Source organism: Astatotilapia calliptera, chromosome 14 (genome assembly GCF_900246225.1).
Source record: "Astatotilapia calliptera chromosome 14, fAstCal1.2, whole genome shotgun sequence".
NCBI lineage: Eukaryota > Metazoa > Chordata > Actinopteri > Cichliformes > Cichlidae > Astatotilapia > Astatotilapia calliptera.
The window spans coordinates 18,608,249-18,623,692 of record NC_039315.1 but is presented as its reverse complement, the minus strand read 5'-3'; the positions used below and the strand labels follow the sequence as shown (position 1 = coordinate 18,623,692).

The 15,444-nt window shown below is 38.9% G+C and overlaps 1 protein-coding gene across 4 annotated transcripts in view; it reads right to left on the bottom strand.

The window, feature by feature from the left end:
• The window catches only part of grik4 (glutamate receptor, ionotropic, kainate 4), a 351,349-nt gene that overhangs the window by 88,678 nt on the left and 247,227 nt on the right, over positions 1 to 15,444 (bottom strand). For all 4 annotated transcript variants that reach the window (XM_026191921.1, XM_026191925.1, XM_026191923.1 and 1 more), the window contains one exon: positions 4,217 to 4,395. In XM_026191921.1, coding sequence (XP_026047706.1) covers positions 4,217 to 4,395 — 179 coding nt within the window. The remainder of the gene's footprint in view (positions 1 to 4,216; positions 4,396 to 15,444) is intronic.

Here is a 15,444-nt window from a genome sequence, read left to right as displayed (position 1 = left end):
ACCACTTCAGGTCCTGGGTGATGGTGGTACCCAGGAAGCGGAATGAGTCCACAGAGGTGATGGGGGTGTCAGTCAGGATGATGGGGGGGAGTGGAGCTGTGTGCTTCCTGAAGTCCACAATAATCTCCACTGTCTAGTGCCACAACGCACATTATCATTAAAACCAATTAAAACCCATAAACCTGTAAATATCAAGTGGTTGACAAAAAAAATGTTTTTCAAAAGTCCCACAGTGAGGAGACCAGATGTCTCTGTTGTGCTGTGGGGGGGCATCATGTTCTCATGGTTTGGATTCTCTTAGAGGAACAAGTCACATTAAATCAAACTTGTTATCAGTTATCTCTTTTATCTTATGATGAAACAGATGTTTGAAATGAATGAAAATGAGAATAATATCCATATAGTTTCCACACTGAAATTATTCTAAGTGTGCATCATCAGAAAGACTTTAATAACAGATATTTACCTGTGAGCCAAACAAAATCTTATTGCTTTTTATTTGTTTTTGTTTCTAATGTCTCTGTAAAGCACTTTGAATCACCTTGTTGTTGAATTGTGCTATACAAATAAATTTGCCTTGCCTTGCCTTGCCTATTGTGTGCTGAGTGTGAGTATCAGGTGTTCAAACTACAGTAAATAATAAAATACTAAAAACATGAAAGGTGCTAATTATTACAGCCTTTTTATTATTAAACTCCAAATGACTGCTCAAGATGTTTTTGTACAGCTTGTACTTTTGCAAACTTAAGCACGCTATTAATCTAAAAGTACCCTGAGCTTCTCTATGCACAGTAAATTACATGCTTCAGGGGGGTTGTTTGTTAAGGTCTGCCCTGGGGTTACACGGCAGGTAAGGGTAGCTAATGGTACAAGGCGGCTGAAATGTTCTCTCTTTGCAGAAAATACATTAAAAAAAACTGAATATTTCAAGCCACTGCCTCTTTTCTGTGGGTGACCTCTGCCTTTAATAGCAACAAACAGAAAATGACATTATGACCCAGAACACTTTGTTTGCTACCCACACTTTATTCAGGATGTACAACACCGCCATAGCTAATGGCTGATGAAAAATCCCTTCGGTCTCTTTTGCTACTTTTGAAATAAGCCTTCTTGCGTTTTGTTTTGGGTTTTTCTTTTACTTTTGATCTTGTGGTTGTTCAACCACAGCTTTTGGTCAGAGTGCACAGTTTGCACTGCACCATATATACTGGACAAAGTCTTGTAATAAACAGCTGTGCAAAGAATTGGGAGGCCTGAATAAATGAGATTAAACACAAAATGCTGACCTAAACCCGTCTGAATGCTAAAACCTCAGAGAGTGAGACCTTTGCCGGAAGACGGTTTGAAGTAAGATGTAAACAAACTAATAAGGGGCAATGTCTTGCATGACATAGGCCATTCCTGTCCCTTTAGACAAGCTTGGCGCTCTCATGATTATCTGAGACTCGTGAATATTCCAGTGCAGAGCTTTGATATGTTTGGCAACCGCACACTTCACATGAGGTTTGATTGCCAACTTTCTACCACCCTGCCACAGGACTGTCTTTTGACAGGCAGAGACAGACAGCGTGACGCAGAAAGAAGACGGGCTATGCGAGAGCCAAGGAGATGGATGAACAAGACCACATGGCGAGGGTGGTGTGAAGAAATAAAGTGAAATCCTCTTCACTGCATTTGGGTGCAGAGAAAACACAGAGAGAACAGAGAGTGGTGAGAAGAAAGACCAACTCCATATTCAAACTGAAGAGACAGATGGAGAACACACAGAGAGAAAGAGACAGTCCAGTGTGGACTCCTGCTGCTCTGTGGTTGCTATGGTGACTAGATGACCACTGAAAGACAACCTGAAAACTTTACTTAGACTGAAAACTACTGTGATATATATGTGTGTGTGTGTGGGTGTGTGTGTGTATATATATATATATATATATATAAAAATAAGAGGGAACAATTAATATAATGAAAAAACAAGAGAATCATCTTCTTCTCCATCCCTCTCCCAACCCTCTTCTGCCCCCACTCATTGTCACCTCCACTCTAGCTATCCATCTATTGTCTTCAAGAAATAATGAGGTGTGTATTAATTACTAAGAGACCATATGCTGCTGCCACACACCCTCGCTTCTTCAGCTCCAACCTGCACCGATCCCATTATTACTTTTTACAGCATAAATGTCCAAACAGCAGGAGCTGTATCAGTAGTATTACATTGCTGTAAAAACAGATTTTTCTTTCTTTTGCGATATTTGCCAAAATATAACTAATTAGACAAAAATTACAAAATTAAATACAAAATGCAGTTTTTAAATTATGATTTTTTTTATTAAGGGATAAAAATAACCAAACCAACCAGGCCCAGGTTGAAAAAGTAATTGCCCTCCCCAGACATGAATTAATGGTGATTAACCACATTTTTAGTTGATTTGACTTTCACTGGCCACGACCAAGCCCTGGTTACCACTACCCTTCCTAAATCAAGAAATCACTTTAATAAAAGCTGTCTGAGAACAGGAAGTAGGCTAAAAGTTCTCAAAAAATCAACACATGCAATTCACAAAACAATGTCACTGACATCTGTCAGTCTGGAACAGGGCAACAATGCCATTTCTATGGATCTGGGACTCCAGAGAACCCCAGCAAGAGCCATTATCCACAAATGGAGAAAACTTTCAGGGGAGGCCTGGTCTACCAAAATGACTCCAAATGCAATTAGATTAGATTAGAATTTGGGATTCAACAATAAGAAGCGTGAAAACAGCATCCGTAGCAGAGCTCCACGGGGAAACTGCTGACTCAACAGAACACAAAGGCTTGTTTTGGGGATCCACCATCTGGTGGATATCCTGGACTGATGAGACAAAAGCTAAACATTTTTGGAAGGTCCTGTTACATCTGGCTTAACACTAATAGCATGCCATAAAAAGAACATCACACCAACACTCAAACAGGGTGGAGGTAATGTGTTGGTCAATTATTGCTGTAATTGATGGAACCATGAATTCTGCTCTGCACCAGGAAAGCCTGAAGGGGTTTGTGAAGCTAAATGCCACTTGAATGGCTAAAATAAAATAAAATAAAACAAAATTAAATAACATTTTGGAGTGGCCTAGTCAAAATCCAGACTTAAATTAGATTGAGATGGTTACACAGGCCGGTCAAAATTCCTCCACAGTGATGTCAAAGAGTCATCGCCACTTATTACAAATGCTCGACTGCAGTTCTAAATTCCTAATTCTAAATATTAGGTCAAGGGAGCAAATCATTTTTACACAAGGCCATGTAGGTTTGGATAGACTGCCTTAATAAATGAAATCATCATTAAGAAACAGGATTTTGCATTTACTCAGGTTATCTTTGCAAAATGTAAAAGCAAAATATTTGAAAACATCTGAAACATCTAATTGTGACAAATATGCAAAAAAGAAAAAAGAAAGAAAAGAAATCAGAAAGGGGGAAAATACTTTTTCACAGCACTGCACATTAAAGTAAACGTGTCTAAGGTCGTATTAATGTTCCACAGCATTAATTACTGGTATGTGCCATTAGCAAAGAAACCACGCAAAGGTCACACTGATATGCTTCTGACAGAAACTGCACTCACTGGTGTTGTCAGTCGTTTTTTCTCTGTTTATGTAAAAGAGGAGGAACCAGTAGATAATAAATTCACTTCATGTGATACACTGTCTTAAAGAAAAAACACTTTAAATAAAATGAATGAAAGGTACAAAAGTGGAGAAAAGGCCTTTGTCTTATGAGTCTGTTCTTAAACTAACCTGCAAAACATTTGGTGAAATCTTACTTCTCGACACTCAGTCATTGGAATACGACTGGATTTTATGCACTCCTACATGTGCAGTAATTTGAAAGGACGTGCTTGTTTGGCAATATCGCTTGCGTTCATTTCCTTTTTAATTTAGGCTTAGATTTTGAGCATAACTCTGTCTTTGAAAACCTGTGCCCACTTAAACACAAATTCTTATCATCCATCTTGCAATTCAACACTAAACGACTTAAAACTTTTCCAACTTTCTCCAAATACTGGAGAAAGTTGAACAGTTATCCTTGAACAATTGTTGCCACCGGCGTTCTTCCCTCGCTTTCACTTTTTGAGATTTATATGAATGTGGAGTGGTATTAATCCCAGACCGCAGGCACGGAATAAAGAGAAGCGTTATCAGTGCATACAGATCACGGCTATCGTGTGTCCCATACTAACCCGCTCCAAAATGATATGTGACATTGTGGCATTGGCATCGACTATTATGGTGGGAGTCTTGTCATCTCGAATCTCCTTTAGGAGTGGGGTCGGGTCCTGGCTGTCATCAAGCATGCGCACAGACAGAGTCTCCTTGGAGATGAGGAACTGCCTGAGGAGCTGCTCCAGGTTTAATAAGCCTGCCGGTAAGACACACATGGAAAAAAGAAAGAAAGAAAGAAAAGAAAAACATGAGAGACAGAGAATTACTCATATTGAAGGAAAGAATCTCCCAAGGAAATGGTACTTTAAATGCATTTTTAAAATTAGGATATATAGCCAAAAAGTTAAGGAAAGTCAACAACATTTAGAAAGTTTGATCCTGCAATGCAGCATGAGCCTAAATATTCAGTGTCCTTATACAGTCGTGTGAAAAAAAAAGTTTTCACAGGACTGCAGAGTCCTGTGAAAACTTGAGTACACTCCCTGATTCAGTAGTTTGTAGAACCACCTTTACCATCAATAATTTGAAGGAGACACTTTCTGTGTGACTTTATCAGTCTCGCTCATGGTTGTGGAGAATTTTTTCCTTAAACGAGGTTAGTCTTTATGCAAGCCTGCCACAGCATGTCAGTGGGGCTGAGGTTAGGACTTTGACTGGGTCACTGTAACACCTTGATTCTTTTCACTTTCACCCATTCTGTTGTAGATTTGCTGCTGCGCTCAAAATAATTCTCCTTCATGACCCAGTTTGGGCCAAGCTTTAGCTGTTGCATGATGCATGACTGCAAGCTGCCCAAGACCTGTACTATGAAGCAGTATTTTCTCATATCCAGGTAATGTCAGACTGGCCCTGGGTTTTCTGTACTACAAAAACAAAACTCTCATCATGGTAAGTTATGCTGGTAACGTAACCTGCTCAAGAGCAGATCCCTAATCAGGTTCCAGATCAGGGATCATCAGGTATGAAATCACCATCTATTGAGCCTCCAGTTCTCCAGAAAAGCATTACCATTCCCGGGTGTTTGCATGGATAGTAGGAAGCTCTTTCAATCTAAAATCTTGCTGTTTTATACTTTGAGTTTTCCAGTTGTAAAAATGTTATTCTTATGAAATAAGCAGTAATATATTATCCTACATTAGGACCTCTGTTTGTACTTTATTTCAAATCTATATGCAGACTAAGGCTGCAATTGAAATCTGCTTTTATATTCATTCTTAATTGGATTAAACACAACCAAGGTTGCTAAGTAACAACAAAAACTTAAACTGTCTAACATTAATTAAATACTCATTTTCAATATATGTATATATATTTCTTAATGATAGAGTTATGATATTGATAAGTCTCCTAACTTACACAGTTGGTATTAATGTAGCAGCTCTTTTCCACTTTCACTGAATGTTTCAAACACACACACGAATGTGTGTGTGTTTGAAACACACACACATTCGCACAAAACATTTAATACTAAATTACTGTAAAGTCCTTTTCTTCTCACACATGCACCGCTGATTTGTTTGAAGCACCTATGTTATTTTCAGTCTGTGTTATGTCTTTAACCTATTCATTTTCCCCCTAATGCTATAGTTTCATGTTCCTTTGTAAAATATGCTGCTCTAATGTCAGTCTACACTGATCCATAATTGCCATTGATGAAATGCTGCCATCACCACCCTCTTCACGTGAATGTGCAAACCTTGTGGAAACCATGGGTTTAACTTAGCAAGCTGATAATCAGCTCCGTGCAAGCGATTATCCTGATTGCTAATGTTAGGTTAAGTGAATCAAAGTAACGGGAAGACTGAACGGGATTTGTACTGTGGCTGCAAAACAATTCCAAGTCGTCACCCCTCTGCTACTGTGCTCGACATTTGGTTGCCGATGTGCATTAGGTCTCGTCTGTCAAATAAACATTATTCTAGAAGTCTTGGGATTTGACCAGAAGCAACTTTTCTTTGTAAGATTTGACACAGAAAGTCCCCTGTCTTCTAAACATACTTGTTCTTTTTCTAATTGTACAATGTGAATTTTAATATTTAATATGCCATTCGAGGCATGCAGAGTCTGAGATGTAGCTCTTGGATTTTTTGCAGTTTTTCTGAGCATTTCATGGTCTGGCAACTTCAGCTTTTATAGAGGTGCTCACACTGGCTGATGATCAATTAATCAATTGCATTTGAATGGCAGCCCACGGCTGCTACTTACCTCCTTAAGTCCTGGAAGTTTGTACTTAATTCTTCTCAGGACTTTACTCAAACGAGTATTATTTTCGTTCAGATCAAGTACACCGATCATCTTTAACGGCGGCTATCAGGTAGCTATCAAACTGAAAGCAATGAACTTCTCTCATACTCTATCCCCTGGTAATAGACCATTTGACTCCAGTTGGGTGAGTGGGATTTGCCCTAATTAAAGCATAGCCGACTTAATCATAACACTCCCGGCAGCATTTTACGAGTCACTTTGCATCCATATATTAGCAGACCCAGAGAGGATATGGGCTAATTTTCCATGTAGTTGTCTTGGGAAACTTGGAGTTCAGTAAGATGAGGATAAATACAGCCTCAGTAAATCCAAAGGGCTTGTTTTGTGGTGGCACAGTTTGGTATTTTCGTGACACTGATGTTTACTTAAAGCATCTGTGAGGTATTTTGGTAGCAGGCACAGAGTGCACAGGTGTGAAGAGAGACACAAACAGGTGGAATATTCACAGGTGGATGAAGCAGCAAAGCAAAGTGAGTTGTAGAAATGTTGATGAACCATGTGTAAAATCATATCTGCTTTTTTGAGCAATGCCACACCGCTGGTACTTCAGAGGTTGATGAACAAAGATAAGATGAAAACTTGGACGAGCAACAAAACTGTGCCTGAAATACAAAGAAGATATTTTAACGAATCATTCCCCTGCCAGTGTATCCCTTTAATTCGACATTAAAAATTAATGTGTACTGCAGTTGAAGCGTCATTGTCAATAAATCTGTCCACATCTATATTAATATGAGTGATTCTAAAACTCCACAGATGCTTTGTACAGCAAAGCAAGCTTATCCTTCAGTTTACTGAATCTCTGCAGCAATGTCACGCCAGCAGGACGTGCATAAATCTACCACATCTAAAGTTTGACTAGCGCCACACCAGATTTCAGCAGCATTACACACAGCCATCCCAGCATAGACCTTCATTAAATCACCTGAAAATGATGCCAGGCTGCTATAAAAATCACACTTAAAAAAAAAAAAAACTCCTGCAAAGGCAACCTGTTGTGATATAATGTCACAGTGTGTCTTATACAGGGAGTGCAGAATTATTAGGCAAATGAGTATTTTGTCCACATCATCCTCTTCATGCATGTTGTCTTACTCCAAGCTGTATAGGCTCGAAAGCCTACTACCAATTAAGCATATTAGGTGATGTGTATCTCTGTAATGAGAAGGGGTGTGGTCTAATGACATCAACACCCTATATCAGGTGTGCATAATTATTAGGCAACGTCCTTTCCTTTGGCAAAATGGGTCAAAAGAAGGACTTGACAGGCTCAGAAAAGTCAAAAATAGTGAGATATCTTGCAGTGGGATGCAGCAGTCTCAAAATTGCAAAGCTTCTGAAGCGTGATCATCGAACAATCAAGCGTTTCATTCAAAATAGTCAACAGGGTCGCAAGAAGCGTGTGGAAAAACCAAGGCGCAAAATAACTGCCCATGAACTGAGAAAAGTCAAGCGTGCAGCTGCCAAGATGCCACTTGCCACCAGTTTGGCCATATTTCAGAGCTGCAACATCACTGGAGTGCCCAAAAGCACAAGGTGTGCAATACTCAGAGACATGGCCAAGGTAAGAAAGGCTGAAAGACGACCACCACTGAACAAGACACACAAGCTGAAACGTCAAGACTGGGCCAAGAAATATCTCAAGACTGATTTTTCTAAGGTTTTATGGACTGATGAAATGAGAGTGAGTCTTGATGGGCCAGATGGATGGGCCCGTGGCTGGATTGGTAAAGGGCAGAGAGCGTAGTGCCGTACAACAGCGGAACAAACAAAACAAATCGTCTTACGATATGACAAAAATCACGGACAATCCATAGAAAAGCCGCACCTGACTAAAAGCCGCAGGGTTCAAAGCTTGTGCAAAAAGTAGCGGCTTATAGCCCGACAATTACGGTAATTGAAATGGGTATATATTTGTTTTTTGTTAAGTTGCCTAATAATTATGCACAGTAATAGTCACCTGCACACACAGATATCCCCCTAAAATAGCTAAAACTAAAAACAAACTAAAAACTACTTCATAAAACATTCAGCTTTGATATTAATGAGTTTTTTGGGTTCATTGAGAACATGGTTGTTGTTCAATAATAAAATTATTCCTCAAAAATACAACTTGCCTAATAATTCTGCACTCCCTGTATATGAACTTCCAACTGAAATAGTATTGGAGCAATGCTGGTAGATTAATGGCTTTATCATTTTTGATTGTCACATTTTCAGTCGTTAAAACACACACATACCGTTTGACTCTGAATGCAGACTGTAAGGTTTGTAAAGCATTCTCACTTAAGCTTAATAACTGATATATGGAGCGACTGCCTCTTCTCTCTCCTGCTGCTACTTCAATCATGAACCTGATTAATGATCAGCTGATCAGCTTTTCTGTCGCGAGTCCGTCTCTCTTGTTTGTTTATCGCCCACTTTGCCCCAGAAAGAGGAAACCAGTGGATAAACAACTGCAGCACGTTTAAACTTGATAAGCTGTTGTTAGAATTTATTTAATATTACTTTCTACACCAGGATCTTTTTCTACGTAGCTGATGGCTGGTAACTGTGCAGGGGCGGGTCTAGCAAAGTTTAGCCAGGGGGGCCGAACAGGGCATGAACAGGAAAAGGGGGCACAAAGACATACTTTTCTTTCTAATTGTCATGTCTAGCTCTTAATAAATAATTATCTGAATCTTTTCATCTGATGTAAAATGTATAGAAGTCCATTATTGTATATAGGAACTATTAAGTCAAATTGATAACTTAGTAAGCTATAGTACTTTTTCCTTTGGGAAAATACCATCTGTGCAGTTTGCAATTCTGTTAAGGAAAGATGTTGAATCTATTTAATTATTGTAGAAAAATAACTAATTTCTGTGCACTTTTTTAAACACATGCATTAAATTAAAGTTGATTACGTCAATTAAGCATTATGAAGCGGAGGGTGGGGAGTGGTTCCCTATTTTATTCTTTTTGCTGGGAGTTGGCAACCCTATTAGTTAGGTTGTTTAATATTTCTGCTAAGTAATCTTTAAAACACCAGAATCGGGAGGATGGAGTAGGTTTAAGTTTATTAGATTGATCAGTTTTGCTGAACTGAAATATTTTGGGTGCAGTGTATTTTTTGCATACAGGTATAACAGAATAGCTTTAGTTTAGTTTAGTTTTTTTAAACTTGAACATTTATGAGTATGAATATTTATGAGTATGAATATTTATGATATCGGTATCTGACATAAAAAAGTGATATCGTGCCATCTTTAGTTTGTTGGGCTGTTATCATTACATTTTCCTTTGACTGGCACAGCTGTTTCATTGCAGTGACATCAGCCACATTACTGGCTAAGAAAACATTTATTAATGACACACTCTGATTATACCTGATTTCACCAAGGCCTTTCTATGTTGCTCTGCTGCACCTGCTATGGGCAACCACAGTCTGTGCACCCAAGACAACCCAAGAAAACCAAAGACACTGACATTAAAGTTACACTGGTGCCCCATTCATATCTTGGTAGATCTCCTCATATTTATGTAACATGTCATGAGAAGAGTTTGAAAGGAAGCATATGACTTTGTAGGAAATGACTTGCATTAGCATAGCCTCCACCTGCAGTGTTAAGTATAGAGTAATAGTAAATTCGCAATCCAGACTTTTAGCAGATATTTAATATGATTTATTTCCAAGGCAACAGCCAAGCAGTTCCTGTCACATTTAGGCAGCTTTGGTGCTGCAATTTTAGGTTATCAAGCTCATTCCTCCAGCTTCTGCTGCACATTCTGCACATTAACACAAGCTGCAAAATTGTTCCAGGCATTGTTATCATGCACTGAGCTTTCGACGTCCGCCTGTTTTTATGGCACTATATCAGCCAACGTGCTTGGGTTCCTGCACCTGGTGACCTGCATGTGTGCACTCGTAAGACATCACCCTCGGCTGCTGCAAGCCAGATCAGCTTCCTGCGTGGTACCATGCAGAATATCTTTGATGAGTTTGAAAGCAGGTTTAGCTTAAGTGCACTCTTTGTCTCCCTCCTGCAGCCTCTCACGTATCTCACAAGGCTTTCAGTATGATTTCATGATGAGTTCATGACATTAGACGCTACAGTGAACTAGACGTTGCTTGCTAAACACAAATACAGTGACACACAGGAGACTGTTCTCCTTAGTGTTTTGGCTGAAGAAGATTTGAAGGGAATCAGAGTCTTTTTCTTTTTACTTGGCTGCTTTACACAACCATGTTGTTCCCTCAGTGTTTGTTCTGGTGAACCAGTTTCAATCAAATGAAAAACATGCAGCTGAATGAAAATTTTGCTCCTGTGTAGTTAGACTTGGATAGATCTCTATACAGAAAAAGCAAGTTCTGTGAGACTATAAGTGTATGTGTGTGTGTGTGTGTGTGTGTGTGTGTGTGTGTGTGTGTGTGTGTGTGTGTGTGTGTGTATTCTGCAAATTATCCTCTCCTCTTCCTGAAGACTCGGTGTGTGTGTTTTTTTTTTACTTATCTTCTCTTACTCACAACACAGTTTGAACCCACAGAATTGGTTATACACTTCATAAATCCTACTACAGTTTCTTTTAAGCTGGGACTCATGTCAGCAATAGACATACAACAGAAAGTAAATGAATTGTGAGTTACACAGACGTTTTTCCTTTGAGGAAATAAAATGTGCGCTTATACATCGTTATTGTTTATAATGGCCTCAAATTCACCTCAACATTCTAATGGAAGAATCTTTCCTATTGCTGCTTCCTCGTATTAAGAGTGTTCAAATGTTCAACCACAAAATGCCTTTTATTCTGAAGCTAACAGACATTGTAACTTTTCCAAAATGTTGTCCAATTACCTGCAATCAAACCTCAAAGACTTAACAGTCTTGAGTTTAAACTTTTTCTTGCAACCACAGGTTTGCTAAAGGTTGGTGTCCAATCTAGAAACTATTTTATGCATTTCCAGTAAAATACACTTGCTCATCCAAGAAATCTGACACTGGAACAACATGAAATAATCACTGCACCTTAAATACTGTCACATCTGGCACCAAGATGTTAGCAACAGATTCTTTAGCTTGCTTGCTAGAGTTAAGTCTACTTGCCTTCTTTTCATAGCGCATCCCTGTGACAGGTGTTCCCAAAAACGTGATTCACCAGGCGAGACCAGCTTCTTCCATCGCTCTGTGGTCCACTCCTGATGCTCATGTGACTATTGTTAGCATGTTCGACAGTGGACAGGGGTCAACACGGGCACCCTGACTTTTCTGCGGCTTTGCAGCCCCAAACTTTGATGCACTGTCTAGTCTGACACCTTTTCATTAGAACCAAGATTAGCCTTTTTGTCAATTTGGGCTACATTAGCTCGTATGTTGAATCGAACCACACGGTCACCCCCCATATACGTTAATGAGCCTTGGCCGTCCATGAACCTGTCGCTAGTTCACCACTCCTCATACCTTGGACCACTTTTGATAGATACTGACCATTAGAGACCAGAAACTCCCCACAACAGCTGCAGCTTTGGAGAGCTAGCACTTGTCAAACTCATCCTTTTTTCCTGCTTCTAACACATCAACTTTGAGGATGAAACTTGCTTCCTGATGTATCCCACCCACTAACAGGTGCCATGATGAAGAGATAATGACTGTTATTCACTTCACCCGTTAGTGGTCATAATGCTAGGCCTGATCTATGCAGTCCTTTGACCTATTCTCGTTAGTTTACATCAGCTTCCCCATCCTGTTTATACTCCTAGTATGGCTGCTAGTTTCATAGTTTAGTTTGGGAAATCACAGACTGGACAGTTTAGAAACATAGCCATGGTCAGATGCATACTCCTCAATAACATAACAGAACACCTTATTAGCACTCACTTCCACATGATTAGATTATTTCAATTTATTGCACACCTAAATGATGATTCAGTAGCCTACATTAGCAAGGCTACTGATCGGCAGTCTGCACAGGGGACACATTCACTAAACAACCCAATTTAAGGTGTTATTGACAACTCTTAAATCACTACACTGCATGGCTCCACTTTATATCTCAGAACTCTTGACATCTTATTCCACTCACAGATCACTCGGATCAGTTGCTGTTCAACAGTCTTGGCTTAGAAGAAAGAGGGATGTGCTTTCACTGTTTTGGAACAAACTCTCTCTTCCCATTTAAAACTACATGTACAAACATTTTACAATGTATTCTTAATGCTTTGTCTATTGGCATCATTTCTTCTCTTCTCAGCAGCTTGTTACTCTGGTTTAGAAAGATGGCATAGAAATAAAGGATATAATAATAATAATTATTATAATTTTTGACTACTATTATTAAAGGAGTGGAAACTGCGAGACATTAACAGATGATTTGCAGATGCAGCCCACAGTTTTTTTAACCTATGAAATAACCCCAATTACTCCTACATAATGAACCCTCAGCTCTCAAACCTGTCAAAAAAAAAAAGGCTGGTTCTCAAAGCACCAAGGTAGAACTGCCACTATGAATGTCTCAGTGAAAAAAAGTGTATTTACAGGCCAGACACAGCACACACAACCAAGCCCATCAAACCAGGTCTTAAAGCTACTGTTTAAGAATTCTAACATCTGGATAAAGAGAAGACTTGTCCTTGGCTCAGATAAGCAGGGTTTGAATCAAGAGAAGGCATTACATCCTGAAAGTTTACAAGAGCACACTTCTGTTTGTGTGTTGTGTGTTAGTGAGACCAAACGTCCTCATTGGCATGGAGGACACGTGGCTGCGACTCTCACTCAGACACAGATAAAGGTGAAGGCTGACATTCAGCTATAGCAATCACTCATTTACCTTCCAGATATTGTCGGCATAGGATGACTGCAAGAGCACTCTCTCTCTCTTACTCCCATACAATATAAAACAATAAAATATAACAGAATAATACGTAATGAAAATTTCAATGTCTCAGATAAAGCTTTTTAACATACACTCAAAAACCTTTATGACAGCTGTACATTATGGTGACTCATTTAGCCTTGAGCAATAAGTAAGACCTAGTTTTATGACTTTGCCATCACTGGGACCATCAATTTAAGGTGTCGCGGACAAGGTAATGTGTTAAAACACTGCATACAGCGGGTCGGAGCATATTCTCTTTTTCATTAAAACAAATAACCAGGAAAGCAGAGCCATTTGTACAGACGTTAATCCACTGTTCTCTCTGCAAACTGCATTGAAAGAGATTGCTAATATGAAATGGGAGACATGTAATTCTGCAGAAAGGTTAATTTGTTGGTTTCTCAGTATGAATGTTATATTACTGTGTGACAGTGTTTCATTGATAGAAAAAAATCATGAAAAATATTTGTATTTCTTTGTAAAAAAAAAAAAAAAGAAAAGAAAAGAAAAGAAAGAAATCCATGAAAATGTTGAAGACAGATGAATGGATTAATGAGCTAATCAGTGATTTAAAGTCTTATTTAGTGACTGCAGCATCTGTGGACTCTAGCTTCTGATTAGCTAATAGATACTAAGGAGGTCAAAGCTCTAGTAACACTTGTATGAAGAGCAGCTTTATTATTGACCAGTGGGTTTTGGCCTGTGACCCTGTTAAAGTGTTGCTGGAGCTTGTTCTTCTCCATGCACCCTGGAAGCAGGTGAAGTTGTGCCAGAGACCTTCATCCTGTTTGCAAAGAGATACTGTCACACAGTATCCTTGGAGTGAGGAATGCAGATGACTCTCCATTTAAGTGGTTTCCTGTGGATCAATATTTTGGGTGACTTCTGATTATGTTTTTTTTGCCTCTGTGTGCACCACAATCAAGATGTCATTAAAGACTTAATTCAAGGAGTTCAATAAAAATTGCTGCAACAACTTTTTGCCATTTTTGTTTTTATACATAGTCCAACATTTAAAAAATGTAAGAAAACTAAAATTAGTTTTAATATATGGACAGTTTTTTTTTTCAGTGGCTTCCTTGAGTCTAGAACCCATGGACATCACAAAATGCAACACGTCCTTCCTTGAGATACTTTGCCAGGCTTTACTATAGCCACGTTCAGTTACTGATGCATGCTCTAATAGGCTGAGATCAGGTGACTGACTTGGTGATTGAAGAATATCCAATTTTGTTGCCTTGAGAAACTCTTGGGTTTCTTTTGCAGCCTGCTCTGGATCATTATCAATTTTCACTGTGAAGTTCTTTCTGGTTTTGCTGCACGCCCACGCCATAATATTATCTGCAACATGTTTGACAGATGATGTGATATGATTTGAACTGATTCTCTCTTTCTCCAAACTTTTCCTTTCCCATCGTTCTAGTTCGTTTTGGGTGTATTTGTCTAAACAATTTTTCTGGCAAAGTCTAATCCGGCCTTTTTGTTCTTGAGTGTAACCAGTGGTTTAAACTCTGTTTCCATTCATATACACAACTATTGACTGTAGAGCTTAATAATGAAATGCCTACCCGTTTGGGTGGATGTTATAAAAGATTGTCCCTTAATCATGGAAATAATTCTGTCATCATTCACTTCAGCTGTCTTCTGTGGTCTTTCAGACCTTTTGGTGTTGCTGAGCTGGTCAGTGAATTAATTCTTGTTAAAAATGTATATGATTATTAATTTGGCCAATCTTAATGTTTTCTATCTTTTTTTAAATGTCATATTGACAGATCCACTGATCAACGACCAACGTGAAAATTTAACATTTTGAATCAATTCCAGATGCTTTTTGAGGTTAGTTTGTAATAAAATTGTCTTTCAGAAGTCAATTTACTTTTCAACTTGTGAAAATGAGGACCTTGTGTAAAAATAGCTGTAAGTCATGAATAGTTAATGCAGTACTTTTGTTAAACCTCTTGAATTAAAACTGAAAGTCTGCCCTTCAGCCACATCTTGATTTGATGTAAAATCCACTGTGGTGGTGTATTAGGCAAAAACCTTACAGATCTTGGTTTTGGATAATCTGTGTCCAGGTAGAGCGTGCAGGAGGAAAAACATGATTCCAGCTTACTCCCTCTGAGCTCTC